The 17,131-nt window shown below is 43.9% G+C and overlaps 1 protein-coding gene across 4 annotated transcripts in view; it reads left to right on the top strand.

Annotated features, from left to right (window-relative positions):
* The first annotated feature begins 3,998 nt into the window (after positions 1 to 3,998).
* The window catches only part of Gtf2e2 (general transcription factor IIE subunit 2), a 50,850-nt gene continuing 37,717 nt past the window's right edge, over positions 3,999 to 17,131 (top strand). Inside the window, exons 1-2 of one of the 4 annotated variants that reach the window (XM_057753113.1) lie at positions 3,999 to 4,083; positions 11,202 to 11,371. In XM_057753113.1, coding sequence (XP_057609096.1) covers positions 4,064 to 4,083; positions 11,202 to 11,371 — 190 coding nt within the window. In that variant the 5' untranslated portion in view covers positions 3,999 to 4,063. Of the gene's footprint in view, positions 4,084 to 5,869; positions 5,938 to 5,965; positions 6,084 to 11,201; positions 11,372 to 17,131 lie in introns of those variants that run through there. The other 3 variants (XM_057753110.1, XM_057753112.1, XM_057753111.1) reach the window with 3 other exon arrangements.

Below are 17,131 nucleotides of genomic sequence, written 5' to 3'. Positions count from 1 at the left end.
ACACAGGTATGTCAAGTTCATTATGTTCTTAACAGCTTACACCAGAAACAGAGAAATAGGAAATGTCACCATTAGATACTCCAAACACGTATGAGACACAGTTCGGGGTATCCATATCATTAATACCTTAGAACATCTCTGACAAGCTAGTACGTATGCTGAGAGTATTCAGTTTCTTTTTGTTGTGCTGGACGAGGGGGTGGGACCCAAACTCAGCCCTTTGAATTCCTAGTTCAAATGCTGTGTAAATGACCTGGATGTCTGTATTTCTGCCCTGGAAGGAATCTTTATCTCCATTAACATTGAAAAGTAAATTCAATATTATTCTGCGAATTGCTGAACTATAACAAATCAATGTCTTACTCTCTCAGAGTACCTGCTGGCTTTGATGCTATTAACTGGGAAGGAATGAGAACCTGAAAACTGGAATGGGTACTTACGGAACCTGTTGACACAGAACCTGTTGACACAGAACATACCGAACCCTTAATTTCTGCCAAGTCTTTCTTGCCAGTAGAAATAACTATTCCATCTCATCTAATATTAACCCTGCTTTGCTCAGGAAAATGGAAGGGCCACTCTTGAGGTACTTAATTTGAGGGTAGGATGGTGTTGGCATGCAAGCAGCATGGTCTGTAGAGGAGGGCACATACCCCGTCCTTAGCAGGAGTCAGGAGATCACTCTCATTTTGGAGTCGCACAGTGTAGTTGTACTTTCTTATCGGGACTGTCAGCCCACAAATAACGACGCAGAAACTTCTTATTAATTATGAAGTCTTGGCCATTAGCTTAGGCTTCTCACTAGTCTTGGCCATTAGCTTAGGCTTCTCACTATATACTTATATTTATATTATACTTATATTAACCTACTTTTATTATTTATTTATTTATTTATTTTTTAATGATTTATTTCTTCACTATGTATACAGTGTTCTGTCTGCATGTCTGACTGCAGGATCTCATTACAGAAGGCTGTGAGCCACCATGTGGATGCTGGGAACTGAACTCAGGACCTTTGGAAGAGGAGCCAGTACTCTTAACCTCTGAGCCATCTCTCCAGCCCCTTAACCTACTTTTATTAATCCACATTCTGCCATGTGACTCGGTTACCGCTACTCATTACTGTATGTCCGAACTCTTCACTGTCTCCTTGGCTTCTCCTGTGTGCCTAGATTTCTTCTCCTCTTCCTTTCTCTCCCTGGAAATCCCGCCTATCCTCTCCTGCCTAGCTATTGGTCATCCAGCTTTTTATTATGTCCATCAAAGCGACACATCCTCACACAGCGTACAAATTTCCCACAACACTGCGGCAGCCAGAGTCCTGAAGGATGTTAAGCCGGATCTGAAGTTTCATTCAGGTTTTTTGAGAGCTGGTGAGGCAGAGAGGTTAACTGACATAAAAAGGTTTCCAGTCTAGCTGCTTTAGTTTGGAGTGGTGACAGATCTCTAGAGTGGCAAGAAGATACCTAGGTGGCTACTCTTGGTTGTCACCCTGATGACATCTGGAATTAACTATAACCCAGAACTGGAGGGCACACCTGTGATTCAGATCTTGAGGCAGGAAGACACACCTTTAATCTGGGCCACACCTCCGGCTGGAAGCTTATAGAAGGACAATAGAAAGAAGGGACTGTGCACCTGCTTGTCCTCGCCTTGTTAGCATATCATCTCTTCCTTCACTGGCATTGAAGCCTCCATCTTCGCGATTCCCACACACACAGAAGACCATCTGAGATGCCCAGCTTCGTGAGACGGAGCCCCTACTAGATTCTTGGACTTTCCATTTACAACTAGCCAGTGTTGGACTGCAGTCTGCAAGTCATCCTATAAATTCTCTCTCGCACACACAACAGAGAGAGAGAGAGAGAGAGAGAGAGAGAGAGAAGAGAGAGAGAGAGAGAGAGAGAGAGAGAGAGAGAGAGAGAGAGAAGAGAGAGAGAGAAGAGAGAGAGAAGAGAGAGAGAGAGAGAAGAGAGAGAGAGAAGAGAGAGAGAAGAGAGAGAGAGAGAGAGAGAGAGAGAGAGAGATTCATTCTACAAGTTCTTGGGCTGGAGAGATGGCTCAGGGGTTAAGAGCATTGCCTGCTCTTCCAAGGGTCCTGAGTTCAATTCCCAGCAACCACATGGTGGCTCACAACCATCTGTAATGAAGTCTTGTGCCCTCTTCTGGCCTGCAGGCAGACACACAGGCAGAATATTGTATACATAATAAATAAATACTAAAGAAAATAAATAAAAGTTCTGCTTGCTATCAATGATTATTTTAATGAAGTTATATTTCCTGAGGGTATCACAGCTGTATCAGAGTGAACTAGAAGGTCACACCATAATAATTTTTCATATTATTTCCACGTCTTTGAATACAATTTCGGGCATTATCTTATTTAATCTTAATAATTGTCTACTTTGAATGTACATGGTAGTACTAGGGCTGCTGAGGTTTATTTTAAAAATGTCACGAGACCCTTCTCAGAACAGATGTTCTTGACCCAAAGACCAAGGGACCCAGAGACTCTGGATCACCAAAGATAGTCCTGAGACAGTGGCCCCCAGATTAGGTGTTTCACCCCAGTGATGACTAAAGATATAGGTACTCATGGGGGCAAGGAAATCAGAAGCAAAGCCTTATCAAAAGATAGTAAGGAAAAGTGAGACACTCCAGGGAGTGGGAGGGGCTCCTCAGAGAGACAAAAGTCTTTAATCTCCTTGCCAAAGGGCTTTTATAGAGGGCCAAGGCAGACACTGGAGAAACGCTGAGGTAGTTGCTATTGAGATCTCTGGGCTATCACAGGCTCACTGATTGGAGGGCCATACATTCTAGCCCTAGCAGGGAGATGATCATGGGCTGTTCATATGCATCCAGCTCAGTCGGGGTGGAGGAAGCCCTCTCTGCCCATCTCTGGCTCCAGCTTTGTTATTTATTAATCTTGATTGTTTGCGAGCTACTGGTCCCTTGGCTGCGTTGTATTCCTAGGACCTTGCAGGTGTTGCCTGTGCTGCTGTTTATACTAAGCTTCTTGTTCTCACGGCTGAGGCCTGGCTGTCCTCAGCTGTTCGGCCAACTCTTCACTTGTCCATGGTAGCACCAGATCATCTGGTGTTTCTTCCAACATGTAGGCTGAAGCCTCTTAAATGTCATTTTTATTAACAATTTGGCCTGTCACAAAAAACTTCATGAGAAGCAGGTATATATAAAAGAACCTAGCATGCAATCCCCAGGAGGGGTGGAAGCTAGCCAGCCGGCCTGATGATATTAACTGATGGAGGAGGGTCATCTTTTTATCTGTTGTTTTCATTGGTTAATTAATAAAGAAACTGCTTGGCCTCTGATAGGGTAGAATTAAGATAGGCGGAGTAATCAGAACAAAATGCTGGGAGAAAGAAGCCGAGTCAGTGAGTTGCCATGATTCTCCCACTCCAGACAAACGCAGGTTAAGATCTTTCCTGGTAAGCCAGCTCGTGGTGCTGCACAGAATATTAAAAAATGGGTTAGATCAACATGTAAGAGCTAGCCAATAAGAGGCTAGAATTAATGGGCCAAGCAGTGTTTAAAAGAATACAGTTTCCGTGTAATTATTTCAGGTAAAGCTAGCCGGGTGGTGGGACACAGCCCCGCACAACAATTGACCTTGTCTCTCAGAGCTTCTCTCTGTTTCTTATTGGGTCTGCTCGGCTACCTCATACCCAGCTGCAAGTTTGTTCCTTCATCCCTAATGTTTCTGGTCTGTTTTATGCTGAGATCCTTTGTAACCTGAATGCCATTCTCTGTAACATAAGTGGGCAGCCTGAGGTTGTGCTGGATAGTTTTACGTCAACTTGGCACAAGCTAAAGACATCTGAGAGGAGGGAGCCTCAATTATGAAAATGCTTCCATAAGATGGAACTGTAGGCAGGTGGAACGGGGTTTTGTAAGAACTGTAGGCACCTGGAGCTGGGCACGTGGTGCTGGGTTCTATAAGAAAGCATGCTGATCAAGTCACGAGGGGCACGAGGGGCACGCTAGGAAGTAGCTCTTCTCTGCTTCAGCTCCTGTATTCAGGTTCCTGTCCTGGCTTTTCTCAGAGATGGACTGTTACCTGCAAGTGTAAGCTATTTCACCCTTTCCTTCCCAAGTTACTTTGGTTTTTCAAGACAGCAACGGAAACCCTAATACTGTATTTGTGTTTGGCACCAGATGTATGCGGGGGGGGGGGGGTTGCAGGAAAGAAGCTGCCGACATGACTGCCCCACGATATAGTCAAGGGGAAGGTTTTTATTGTAGATATGAGAGAGAGAGAGAGAGAGAGAGAGAGAGAGAGAGAGAGAGAGAGAGAGAGAGAGAGAGAGAACACCCAGAGGCATCTGGAAGAGCCCAGAGCAGAGAGAGAAAGTAGATTGAGCTTGGCTGGCAGACTGGACACGGTCAGGCCTATCTGTGAGAAGGCGGAAGATAACCGGAGATGGAAAACAGAGAACATAGTGAGAAGATAGGAGCAGGAACCAGGCCAGTGAGAACGACCGGGCTATAAGGGGATTAGACAGGCAGGGGTGGCACAAGCCTTTAATCCCAGCATTCAGAAGGCAGAGGCAGGAGGATCCCCGTGAGTTTGAGGCCAGCTTGGTCTATAGAATTAGTTCGCGGACAGCCAAGGTTACACAGAGAAGTCCTATCTCGAATCTCCCCACTCCTAATAAGAGTAACTGGTGGACAGGGAGGGCCAGAAGACTGGTGTGGGGGCTTTGAAATGTATAAAAGTGTTTGTGAGTAGGGACCGAGGGAAACTGGAGGATAATGTGGACCTTGTGCTGATGGCTGCCTGCTAAGCTTAGGTGTGTTAACTGGAGAGCCATAAGTCACTTTTGCTGGAGGCAAAGGGGATGAAGTTTTGCTAGACAGGAACCAGCTTCACAAAGTTCCTGAGGAATGCTGGCTTTTGTCTGATCCCCGGAAATCCTCCTATAGTCCAGGTTGAGTTCATTTCTGGATCTTTGAACTATCTTTTAGAGTTTGGGGAATTGGAGTTTCCTTTGGACCTGACAAAGACATAGCTATAAAAAAGCTAGCTCCTTCGTCAGTAGTATCCTCTCTTGGTAGAGACAACTGAGGCCGAGGGAAACTTCAGCTACAGAATATGTGAGCACTAGCTAAGGCTGTATGAACGGGAAAGGATAGTTCTAGGGTGCAGGCTGGGCCAAAGATGTTGTTCTTTCCTACCCCCACCCCCATCTCATATTGTCTCTGAATTCAAAAATTTTGTCTAAGACAATTCACAGGTATGGAAAGAGCCCGTGTTCGAAGCGCAGAAGCCGAGTTCTATGTCTGAGTTTGCTTTTGTTAGGCTGTTTTGTTTGTTTCTGTTTTTCACTTGTTAAAGAATTGGTGGAGTAAGAGTCTCTAAAATTTAGGTGCTGGTGAGTGGCATTTAAGGTAAAGTCAAAAAGCCTGGCGTGGAGCACACGTCTGTAACGCTTAGACTCGGGAGGCTGAGGCAGGAGGAACTCTGTAACTTTGAGGTCAAAATAGTCTATAACTTAAGTTCTAGACCAACCAGGGCAACAGAGTAAGTCCTTATATCAAAAAAACCAAAACAACCCCCTCCCCCCAAAAAAATCACAAAGAAAATGTTGATAACGTGGCCAGTTGAATGAGACTCCAGAGCCAGTTGGAGGATTTGTTCCTAAGCTCTGACTTCCTGCCAAGAAAGGAGTCTTCGCGTTCTGAGAGCAGTGGATCTTGGAGTAAAGTTGCCAGCAGCCTCCGAGCGGCCTCCGGTCGTCATGGAGACTCGGCATGCCGCAGCAGGCTCCGCCTTTCATCGAGCCACGGGGAGGGGCACGCAGTGACGCACGTGCGTTTTCGGAGCGGCGACGCGGTGGTTGCCGGGAGCGAGCGTCCAGCCGCCCGACTAGGAAGTGGAGGGCGGAGCCGGCTCGGCGGCCAGTGGCTGGACGCCCCTCGGTAGGTCGGCGCTGGGCGTGCGCGCGGCGGCGGGGGCTGCGGACGAGGGGCGGGAAGCGGAGCCGCGGTGGGCGGCCGGGCTGCCGGGCGGGTGTGCGTGCGGCCGAGGCGGAGGCCGGGAGGCGGCGCGGGCTGCGGGCGCTGAGGTAGGAGCCGCGGTGGCGGGCGAAGCGGCGAGTCCCCCGGGAGACGCGGCTTCCGAAGGGACGCGCGTGGACGCCACACCGCCGCCGAGCGGTTCGCCAAGCCGAGCACCCCGAAAGGGGCTCGCTTCCAGCCAGCTTTGTCTTTTAGGCCGGAGGTCCAGAAGGCAAACTTTTGGGTTGGAAAGCGGGAAGATTCCCGGTGGGCGAGCGGGTTGTGCGGCCCCTGACCCTAAGTTTACGTTAGCAGGCGAGCGGAGCGTGTGTAAAGTAGAAGTGGGGGGACCATGGTGTCCCCTCCCGACTGGCGTCTGCCCTGCCTTTTCTAATGCTGCTGAACTTGAGTGTTTTCTGCGGAGTCGAGAAGCATTTTCCAGATCGAAACGCTTCGGTCCGTTTTTTGGTGCGCGCTGGTGCCAGGGACACTCGGGAGGCGCGGGCCAGCAGAGAAGGCAAAGATAGGCTGAAAGATGGCAGGTTCTGGGGTGGAAAGAACTGGGCAGTGGAGCCTGAAGATGTTCAGTTTTACCTTATCAGTATCTGTGCCCTGTGAAACGTCCCAACTCTTAGTTGGGTATCCTGTTTGGTGGCTTTGATTGCCCAAAATAATGAAAAGTGGACGTGAAATTTAGTTTCTCTGCCACACGGGTTAGCTCGCAGATGCTGCAAAAGGAGGGAAAGTTAGCTGCTCGTTCTGGGTGCCTTTGTTGGTACCACATAGGTCGCTTTTGTCTTAGAGTCCTTTCCTGGTGGTTTCGAACTCTTGATCTCTTCCAGCTGTGATCTTAGTTGTGCTTCTCCAGTTCAGGTTTTATTTGTTAAAGTTAGGGATAGCACTAATGCCCAGTCTTTAGAGCTGTGGGCTTTGTGTACTGTTAAGTTTTTGTAAATTGTACAGCTTCGAGCTGTCTTAAAGTCTGTATAAAAGGGCCAGGTTAATCACCTGCCCTTACTAAGTAAAATAAAAATGTGTCCTGTTTCCTGTCTTCTCACTTGGGAAGTTTTTCTTATTCTCGTTTTCACACTTTTCCTCCTCCCAAGACTCCTACCTTCCTCACTTGCATATTTATAGTTGTTATTTTTTACCAAATACAACCAGAACAACTATTACTCTTGGGGGAAAAAAAACTTCTACTTTCTCACTTGTGCAGTTGAGCCCAACATGTACAACATTGACAGCCTCCCTCCCCGCAAGAAACCTAGTTTAGCCGCAGCCCTGTAGATTATTATTGCCCAGATGTTAGGAATTGAACCTGAGAGAAGCAGCTGTTTTACTTAGACCAGGAAATCTTCAACTCGTATGTTTCTTATAAGTGTTTTTTCTTCTTTCTTTCTTCCTTTTCCTTCTCTATCCCCTCCCTCCCTTCTCTCATCAAGATTAAATCTGAGGCTTCATGAATGCCCATCACATGCTACTAGTGAAGCTGTTTCTTCAGTCTCCATCTTACTGTTTTTTTTTTTTTTTTTTTTTTTTTTTTTTTTTTTTTTTTTTTTTTAGCAGGGCTTCTGCTGTGTGTAGCTCTGGTTGTTCTGGGACTCTGTAGATTACGGGCTGCCCTAAACTCAGAGGTCACCTGCCTCTGCCTCCTCAGTTTGCTCAGTTTGCCTGTGGCGCATCTTCCTGGGTTTGTACTCAGTGCAGCGTATGTAACCAGTTAGGGTTCTTCAGTTTCCCTGAAGATGTGGAAGCGATAGTTATTCAGTAAAAACTGAACTTGGGGTTATGATGTGTTCCCAGACTTAGCACTGTGTTGTATGATGCCTAGTTCCCAATACCTAATGAGATCACAAGGGCACCATTGGTACTGCATTGTGTACTGGGTTGCTAGGCATTTATGTTCAGTAGAAAGGATGTATTAAATGCATTCGCAACTTAAAAAATGTCTTATCCGGTATAACTCCACTGAAAGTCAGGGATCCTCTGTATAGCTGTCTTTCTCCTCCTTTCTGAACACTAGTTCAGTAGTGTGAAATTCAGTCATAGGGGCAAGTATGAGCTTTTCTGAGACCCTCTGCAGGTGCTAGGAAGAGCTGAGAAAAGAATTTTTGTAAGATTCTTTGTGATTAAACCGGGCGGCTTGTTGGCGCACGCCTTTAATCCCAGCACTTGGGAGGCAGAGGCAAGCAGATCTCTGAGTTTAGGCCAGCCTGGTCTACAGAGGTAGTTTCGGGACAGGCTCCAAAGCCACAGAGAAACCCTGTCTTGAATCCCCCCCACCCCCCAAAAAAAGATTACTGGTGATTCAACTGTAATTCTTCTGGTTGTGTTGAGATTGCGTAAAATTGCAGAATTTTATAACTGGGAAGGAGGAAAACAAAATGATCATTTAGGTCTATGTCCGTCCAAATCAGGATTTTTCTTCCAGATTTCTTCCAAGGATTTCCTGTGTGCCCCCCACACCCCGCCGTGTCTAACTTGGTCCTAGTTTCCTAGAATTCTCTATGTAGACTAGCTAGAACTCTGCCTGCTTCAGCCTCCAGAGTGCTGAGATTAATGGTATGCACCACTATGCCTAGCTGCTGTAGATGTTTTAAATACTTTAACCCAACTTCCTTAGTTAATAAGAGTACACTGGTTTTTAAAATACAACATTTTATTTATAGCAGTTCTGATTCCCTCCTTCCCTCCCTCCCTAAGTTTGCTTCCTAGTTCTGTCCAGATTTTTGTTTCTAGAACACTGGTCCATAGCAGAAATAATAATGTGAACTCCAAGTGTGAGCCATATTTGTAATTAAAATTTGTGTGTTTGTGGTGCTGGGATTTTAACCCAGGGCACCATGCAAGCAAGGCAAGTATTCTGTCAGCTATACTGTGTCCCCAGCCGGAGACAGTGACAGACGCAGCAAGAGATGGAGACAGAGAAACAGACAAAGATCACGGATGTGTGTTCATATAAATATATGTTTGTGTGTGTGCGTGCAAACTACTTATTCCCATTAAGTTACAAATCTGAGTTTATGCACTGGCGAACACTGATAATTTTCATCACTGGAGATCATGTGGGGAACAAAGGCGTGTGGCTAACTGAGGGATATACTGCAGTCATTAAGGAAAAAGTCAAGAAAGTTTAGTACTTAAGTTACAAAATTTTGTTCCCTTTGATTTTTATTGCACAAGTCCCAATAGATAATATACATATTACTACAGATGACTGCATATAAAAATATCATTTAAGATTATTAAATTAGTCGCATATTTTGGACTGCTCTAAAGACAGCTGCTAGTGCTGATAAGGCAGCAGAGAGTTGGTGTGGGATTTCTTGGCTTTTCTTCAAAGTTGGCAAGGTTATTAAACAGAGCATTTTGTGTTTTTCAGCAAAACTATCTGCTGATCTGTGGCTTGGCAGAAGTGGCTGGGACACTGTCCCCTCCAGATCTGGCTCTTGCTTTGCTAGAGAGGGTACTCTCTGTTCCTCTTTAGTTGATAAGCTGATCAACTTCATTTGTTACAGGACATAAAATCAGAAGCCAGGTTCCAGGTTGTACCTTGTAGGCAAATCTCATGAATCTCAAAGTATAGCAACAGGATGAAAGTCATCTACCCACTGATAATCTCTGGAGACTTCTAAATGTCATTGATGGCCGGAATGGGGAAGACCCAGTTGGCAGCTGGGTCCTCCAGCTTACTCATGAGATAGTCCAGGAAGAACTTGTGCACTTCTACTCCAGCCGGGGTCATGCCACTCGAGGTGCGGCCACTGCTCTTCAGACCAGTGACACTCTATATTTTTAAAAAGTGAAACTTGGTAAAATTGGACTGATGAGTACCGCTTGAGGTATAGTTGCTATATCGCTTTAAAAAGTAAAATTTGGACTGAGGGGATGGCTCAGCAGGTAAAAATGTGTGCGGTGCAAGTCTCGGGGCTTAAGTTTACTCCCTGGAACCTGCAAAGAGCTGGATGTTGTGTCTGGTTGGCTATCATCTATAATCCTCTTAACTCCAACATCAAGACGAGAGGTGGGGACAGGAGGATTGCCCTGAAGCTCCAGGCAGTTGCTGTGAAGTATACAGAGTGGCAGGAACAAGAAAGAAGGTGGGAAGCAAGAGCAGATTCCTCAGTTGTCTTGTCCTCGCTTCCACACACATAATGAAGGCTGTGTACTCATTCTTACATTGATGAACATGAGCTGGCATGCACACACAATACATTTTAAAATAATTAGTGACATATATTATTAAAAATAAGATCTAAAAATACTACTCACACATGCAATTAATACAAGGCATCTCCTTTGCACTTACGGGGTTCTTTAGGTGTCAGGTCATAATGTTTGTGTGCCTATGAGCCTTGTTTTGGAGACAAGGCCTGGTGTAGCCCATGCTGGCCTTGGGCTATCCAGCTGAGAATGACCTTGAACTTCCTGTTCACCTTAAGAGTGTTGGTTACTGCTGTGCATCACTACATCCATTGTTAAAGATTTAACTCAGAGCCGGCGATGACTTGGGAGGCAGGCGGATCTCTGAGTTCCAGGCCAACCTAGTCTATAAGAACTAGTTCCAGTGGCGCATGCCTTTAATCCCAGCATTCGGGAGGCAGAGGCAGGTGGATCTCTGGGAGTTCGAGACCAGCCTGGTCTACAAGAGCTAGTTCCGGGACAGGCACCAAAGCTACAGAGAAACCCTGTCTCGAAAAACCAAAAAAAAAAAAAAAAAAAAAAAAAAAAAAAAAAAAAAAAAAAAAAAGGAACTAGTTCCAGGCCAGGCTCCAAAAACTACAGAGAAACCCTGTCTTGAAAATCAATAACAAAAACCAACCAAACAAAAAAAAGGATTTAACTCAGGACCTTGTGTGTGTGCTAGGCTAGCACTGAACCAACAGCTACATCCCCAGCCCTGCAGTCTGATACCTGTTTTATGCTTAAGTGAGGTCTAACTAGCACATGTCACCTGTAGGTCATGGTTAACCGCTGTCTTGGGCAGCATAACTGCAGGGCTTTAGAGAATAGTCATGTTTTACTGACCTCACTACTGCCTATTGCATCTTTTTTTAAAGTGAGTAAATATAAATGTTAGCAAATTAAATAAAAGATCATTTTGTAGGGACTAACTTGCCAAGGTCTGTAGACTTGGCATGTGGGTTTGAGTCTTCGCAATTTATATTAAAGATGTGTTTTTATAGCATTATGGATCCAAGCCTGTTGAGAGACCGAGAACTCTTCAAAAAAAGAGCTCTTTCCACCCCTGTGGTAGAAAAACGTTCTGTGCCTTCTGAGTTGCCCTCTGCCTCATCCAAGAAGAAGAAAGCAAAAGTCGAACATGGAGGGACATCAGGCTCTAAACAAAATGCAGGTGAGTAGAATTGTCTTAGGATTGTTTGGTTTCATTTTTCAGGTAACTAGTAATAGCAAGTTAAGTTCATTTGTCTGTTTATTTTAATGCTTTTTTTTAATTGACTTTATTGAGCTATACATTTTTCTCTGCTCCCCTCCCTTCTTCCTTCCCCTTCCCTTCAACCTTCTCCCATAGTCCCCATGCTCCCAATTTACTCAGGAGATCTTGTCTATTTCCCATGTAGATTAGATCCAGTATATCTCTCTTAGGGTTCTTGTTGTTGTCTAGATTCTCTGGGATTGTGAATTGTAGACTGGTTTTCTTTGCTTTATGTCTGAAAGCCACTTATGAGTGAGTACATGATATTTGTCTTTCTGGGTCTGGGTTACCTCACTCAATATGATTTCTAGATTTTGCCAGCAAATTTCAAGATGTTGGGTTTTTTTTTTTTCTGCTGTGTAGTACTCCATTATGTAAATGTACCACATTTTCCTTATCCATTCTTCGGTCGGGGGCATTTAGGTTGTTTCCAGATTCTGGCTATGACAAACAAAGCAGCTATGAACATAATTGAGCACATGTTCTTGTGGTACGATTGAGCATCCTTTGGGTATATACCGAAAAGTGGTATTGCTGGGTCTTGAGGAAGGCTGTTTCCTAATTTCCTGAGAAATCCCCATACTGATATCTACAGGGGCTGTACCAATTTGCACTCCCTCCCTTTACCCCACACCCTCTCCAGTATAAGTTGTTATCAGTGTTTTTGATCTTGGTTATTCTTACAGGTGTAGGATGGAATCTCAGAGTTGTTTTGATTTGCATTTCTCAGGTTCAGTTTATTTTTGAGACAGGGTGTCTGTGGAGCTCTGGCTGCTCTGGAACTTCTATGTAGATAATCCCACAGAGATGCCTGCCTCTGCCTCCTGAGTGCTGAGATTTAAGACTTGTGCTATTACATAACCCAGTAAGTTTAATATTCTTTTTTTTTTTTTTTTTTTTTTTTTTGGTTTTTCGAGACAGGGTTTCTCTGTGGCTTTGGAGCCTGTCCTGGAACTAGCTCTGTAGACCAGGCTGGTCTCGAACTCACAGAGATCCATCCGCCTGCCTCTGCCTCCCGAGTGCTGGGATTAAAGGCGTGCGCCACCATCGCCCGGCTCAAGTTTAATATTCTTAATGAGTTTTAGATTCATCATTAAATATAAAGGATGAAATTTAAGTCCTTGATATGTTTATAGTAGTCTCATGTTTTAAAAATTAGGATATTAACTTTTTAAAAATAAAAGTATCAGGGCTGGAGAGGTGGCTCATTGGTTAGGAGTACTGGCTGCTCTTCAGGTGGACCTGGGTTTGATTCCCAGAACCCACATAGCAGCTCACAACTGCCTATAACTCTGGTTCCAGGGGATCTAACAGCCTTTTCTGGCCTCCGGGGGCACTGCATGCAAGTAGTACACAGATACATGCAGGCAAAACATCCGTGCACATAAAACTAAAGAGGAAGAACTTGTACAGTTATATACAGGGAGAAGGGGTAAAGCAAAAGCAGAACAAAAACTTCCTTTATTGAGGTTTGCCTTATATAACCCACAATTGTAGTGATATAGTGTAAATATTTTTAGTAAATATGGAACAACTATCCCTCGTGTTTTAGACCATTTCCGTCATCCCTTAAAGGACTGGCAGGTGCTCATTTGCAGTGACTTCTGACCCCAGACCCAGATAACCAATAATATACTTTCTGTCTACATATTTGTCTTTTCTGTACAATTGCTATACATAGACTTACATAGACAGTGATCTTTTATATGTGGCTTCTTTTACTTAATGTTTTTTGTGTTTATCCATTTTATTGGGTGAATCAGTACTTTATTGCCAAAGAGTATTCTTTGTTGTATGGATGTATCACCACTTGCTTATTTAATGGTTGATGGGGTGTGAGATAGGATTTTCCTATGTAGCCCAGTCTGGCTTGAAGTTCACTAGGTGGGTCAGGGTAGTCTCAAATGCAATAATTCTCCTGCCTCTGCCTCCTAAGTGCTTTTATTTCTATTGAATACAGAACTCAGGAATGGAGTTTATGGATAATGTGAATTTATGTTTAGCTTTTAAGGAAACTATCAAAGTATTTTAGTCTTATGATGAATGCTTTAACCCCTGTGTGGTGTTGGGCCCTATATAGGGGTTACTTGAATATAAAAACTGCAATATCTTGGTAGTGGATCTGACAACCTAGGCAGTTACTTCATACCTAACATGGAAAGTATATACAGAATGGATACCCATGACCCAGGACGGACAGAGCAAGACAAAGATTCATCATCTTATTCAGAATAGTAGTCAGTTTAAAACTTTAATCTTAGCCCAAGACAGTCCTTTATTAACCAATGGTATTCACAGCATACAAGGGGAATCCCCCATCAGTTCCTGACTACATAGTATTTTTTATACTTAGGTTATTATTAGTATCATTATTTTGAGAAATGATGTTACTGTAGTACAAGGCTGGCCTGGAACTTACTGTGTAGCCAAGGCTGGTTTTGATACATGACAGTCTTTCTGCCTCTGCCTCCTGACCGAGAGCGAAGAGATGAGCTACCACGTCCAGCTTTGTATTTATGTTAGTTAGGAAAATGTGAAAAAGATAATGCTTTGTGGAAGTGATTTTATGCTGCAAATTAGTGTTCTTTGAAATTAGTAGATTTCTGCTCCCTTCTCTTTACATAGTTATGTACAAAAAGTCATCCCATCAGTAGTGGAGATAAAATAAAAAAAAAAAGCCCCTGCAAACCCTAGCACTCTCCACGATTGTGTAACAGACTTCCTAGGGAAGACACCCCCACCCCCACGTCTACTTACTTAAATAAGGAACTGATTGTCAGAACAAAGAATATACTATTGTATACTATCAAAGTCCTACTTGGTGAACCTAAGTAGTTTTATTAGGGTTATTTACAGGAGCAGAAAGGACTCAAAGACAGCTGTATCACCAAAGCTGGACACCTAGTAGGGACCTTCACTGGCTGAGGATTGTCCTTTCCAGACGGCTCAGCTGGTCTCTGTTCCCAGAGGTTTGTCTGAGCCTGTATATATATATCAGCCTGTATATATGGGTGTGTTTATATATTCTTGGGGAGGGAGAGGCGTAGTGAATCTGAGATTTTACTTTTTAAAGTTTATTTTTATGTGTGTGAGTGTTTTGCCTGCATATATGTGTTTGTATATTCTTGGGAAGGGAGAGGCCTAGTGAATCTGGTCAGTTTCAGGGACTTCGTGAAGCTGTGTTGATTTGTTTGCTTCCTATCTTGAGCTTCCCTGCAGGATGGAATGTTTAACTTCCAGGAAACTACTGCTCAGCCACGATCCTCTAAACATGCCAGTTACTCTGCATTTGTCTTCAGTCTTTGTGTGTATAAACTTAAAATAGCATCTGTTCTGTTAACTATTAGAACTGGGGTGGCTCAGTTGGTAAAGTGCTTCCTGTGTAGTCACGAAGACCCGAGATTGGATTCCCAGCACCCATATATAAAGCGGGGTGCAGCCAGTGCTGCGGAGACAGACAGGAGGATCCCTAGGGCTTGCTGGCCAGCCACTCTTGCCAGTCAGCAAGCTCCAGGTTCAGTGAGATGATTAAAAAAAAAAAAAAAAAAAGGTGGCGAGAGTAGAGGACGACATCTGCCTCCTGCTGTGGCCTCTGCATGCGCATATGCACAAAAGAAAATGGTAAAGTTTAGAACTGAGTTTTATTTTTTCATTTCAAATATAAAACACTATTTTGTTTTGTAATAGTATTAAGTGGCCTTGTAATCCAGTAAAATGACTTGGTATATTTAGTAAAAGGTATTTTCATTTTTTGTTAATATTGGAAATAATCTCTGTCTACTGAGCTTCTTTGTTTTTTATTTTTACCTTATTGCAGTATAGGGTTTGAACCCAGGGTATGCAGGGTTCTCAGCCCCAGCTGCTTGCTTGCTTGCTTTTTCAGAGTGAGTCTGTTTTTTTACCTTTTTTTTTTTTTTTTAACATTTTCTGTGTATGAGTGTCTTGCCTGTATATATGTGTATCAGATGCATGCAGTGACTGCAGAGGACAGAGGGTGATGGATCTCCTGGAGCTAGTGTTACAGATGGTTGTGAGCTACCGTGGAGATGCTGGGAACTAAATGCAGATCCTCTGAGAGAGCAGCAAGTGCTCTTGACCTAGCCATCTCTCTAGCTCCTTTTCATTTGCTTTTTAAGATCTACTTAAATCTCTTTTTAATGATTATTTTTGTGTATAGGTGTTTTGCCTTCATGTATGTCCACGCACCACATTCGTGGCTGGTGCCTGGGGAGATTGGAAAAGGCCATTTGATTGAGCTGTAGTCACAGATGTGAGCTTCCCTTTGGGTGTTAGGAATTGAACCTAGATCTAGAAGAGCAACAAATGTTCTTAACCACTAAGTTATCTTTCCAGCCCCTATTGTAGTTTTTAAAAATAGCTTATATTTTTAATTTAGTCCATTAGAATAATGAATTTCATTATTAAATTTTTATGCACGGATAAGGATGATTTATTCTGAGATAATTTCCTGAAGTAAATTTGTAGCTGTTGTTTATAGCCTAAAGGTAGTTTAATGATTTTTTTTTAAGATTTCCTCATATGTAATAGCAAAGCAGTATTAAAATTGTAAAATATATTATCTACATAGCCGTTGGTATATCAAGAAATAAAATGGTTTGGAGAGATGGATCATCTGATAAAAGCACTTGCTGTTCTTGCAGAGGAGCCAGGCTTAATTCTCTGGATGCATATGGCAGTTTAGTTAACTCTAGTTCCACAGCATCTTTTTTTTTTTTTTTTTTTGTTTTGTTTTGTTTTTGGTTTTTCGAGACAGGGTTTCTCTGTGGTTTTGGAGCCTGTCCTGGAACTAGCTCTGTAGACCAGGCTGGTCTCGAACTCACAGAGATCCGCCTGCCTCTGCCTCCCGAGTGCTGGGATTAAAGGCGTGCGCCACCACCGCCCGGCGAGTTCCACAGCATCTTATGCCCTCTTCTGGCCTGTATGGGCAGCAGGCACATAGGTAGTATGCATAAACACAGGCCGAACATCCATACGCATAAAATAAAAAATGAACATAAAAGGAAACGTCTCTCTCTCTCTCTCTCTCTCTCTCTCTCTCTCTCTCTCTCTCTCTCTCTCTCTCTCTCTCTCTCTCTCTGCCAGGTCTTTCTTGCTGGCCTTGATCTTGTGGCAGTCTTTCTGCCTCTGCTGGGATTACAGGTGTGTGCACCACACCTGGCATAAAACTATTACACTTTTTTAAAGAGTGTATGCACACTTGTGCCATGGAATGTGTATAGAGGCCAGAAGTCAACTGCAGGTGTCTTTCATTGCCTTCCTTCTAGAAACTAGCTACAGCCCAGCTAGCCAGCTTGTGAACTTCAGGAGGGCGTCCTGTCTTTGCTATACGAGTGCTGCAGTGCAGCCTTGAGCTGCTGGCTTTCTGTGGGTTCAGGGGACCCGAATTCATTGTCGTATGGCTAGTGCTTTACCCCACACTGCCACAGTTCTGTAGGTGTTGAGTGTCTCTAATACTATTATAGCGGGGCGGGGGGTGGGTGGGTAGTGTAAACCTGAATCCCAGTATTCGGGGGAATGCAGGTCAGCTTGGGCTGCATTTCAAAATGAACAAAATAAAAAAACTCAAATCCCCAGTACACATTATTACTCTGTCAGCTCTAACAAAAGCTTTTCACCTTTCTTTGCACTTTTCTGCATTGAGTATCTTTAGGTCTTGAT

This window comes from Chionomys nivalis, chromosome 20 (genome assembly GCF_950005125.1).
Source record: "Chionomys nivalis chromosome 20, mChiNiv1.1, whole genome shotgun sequence".
In the NCBI taxonomy this organism is placed as follows: domain Eukaryota; kingdom Metazoa; phylum Chordata; class Mammalia; order Rodentia; family Cricetidae; genus Chionomys; species Chionomys nivalis.
This window is presented reverse-complemented; position numbering and strand designations above follow the sequence as displayed.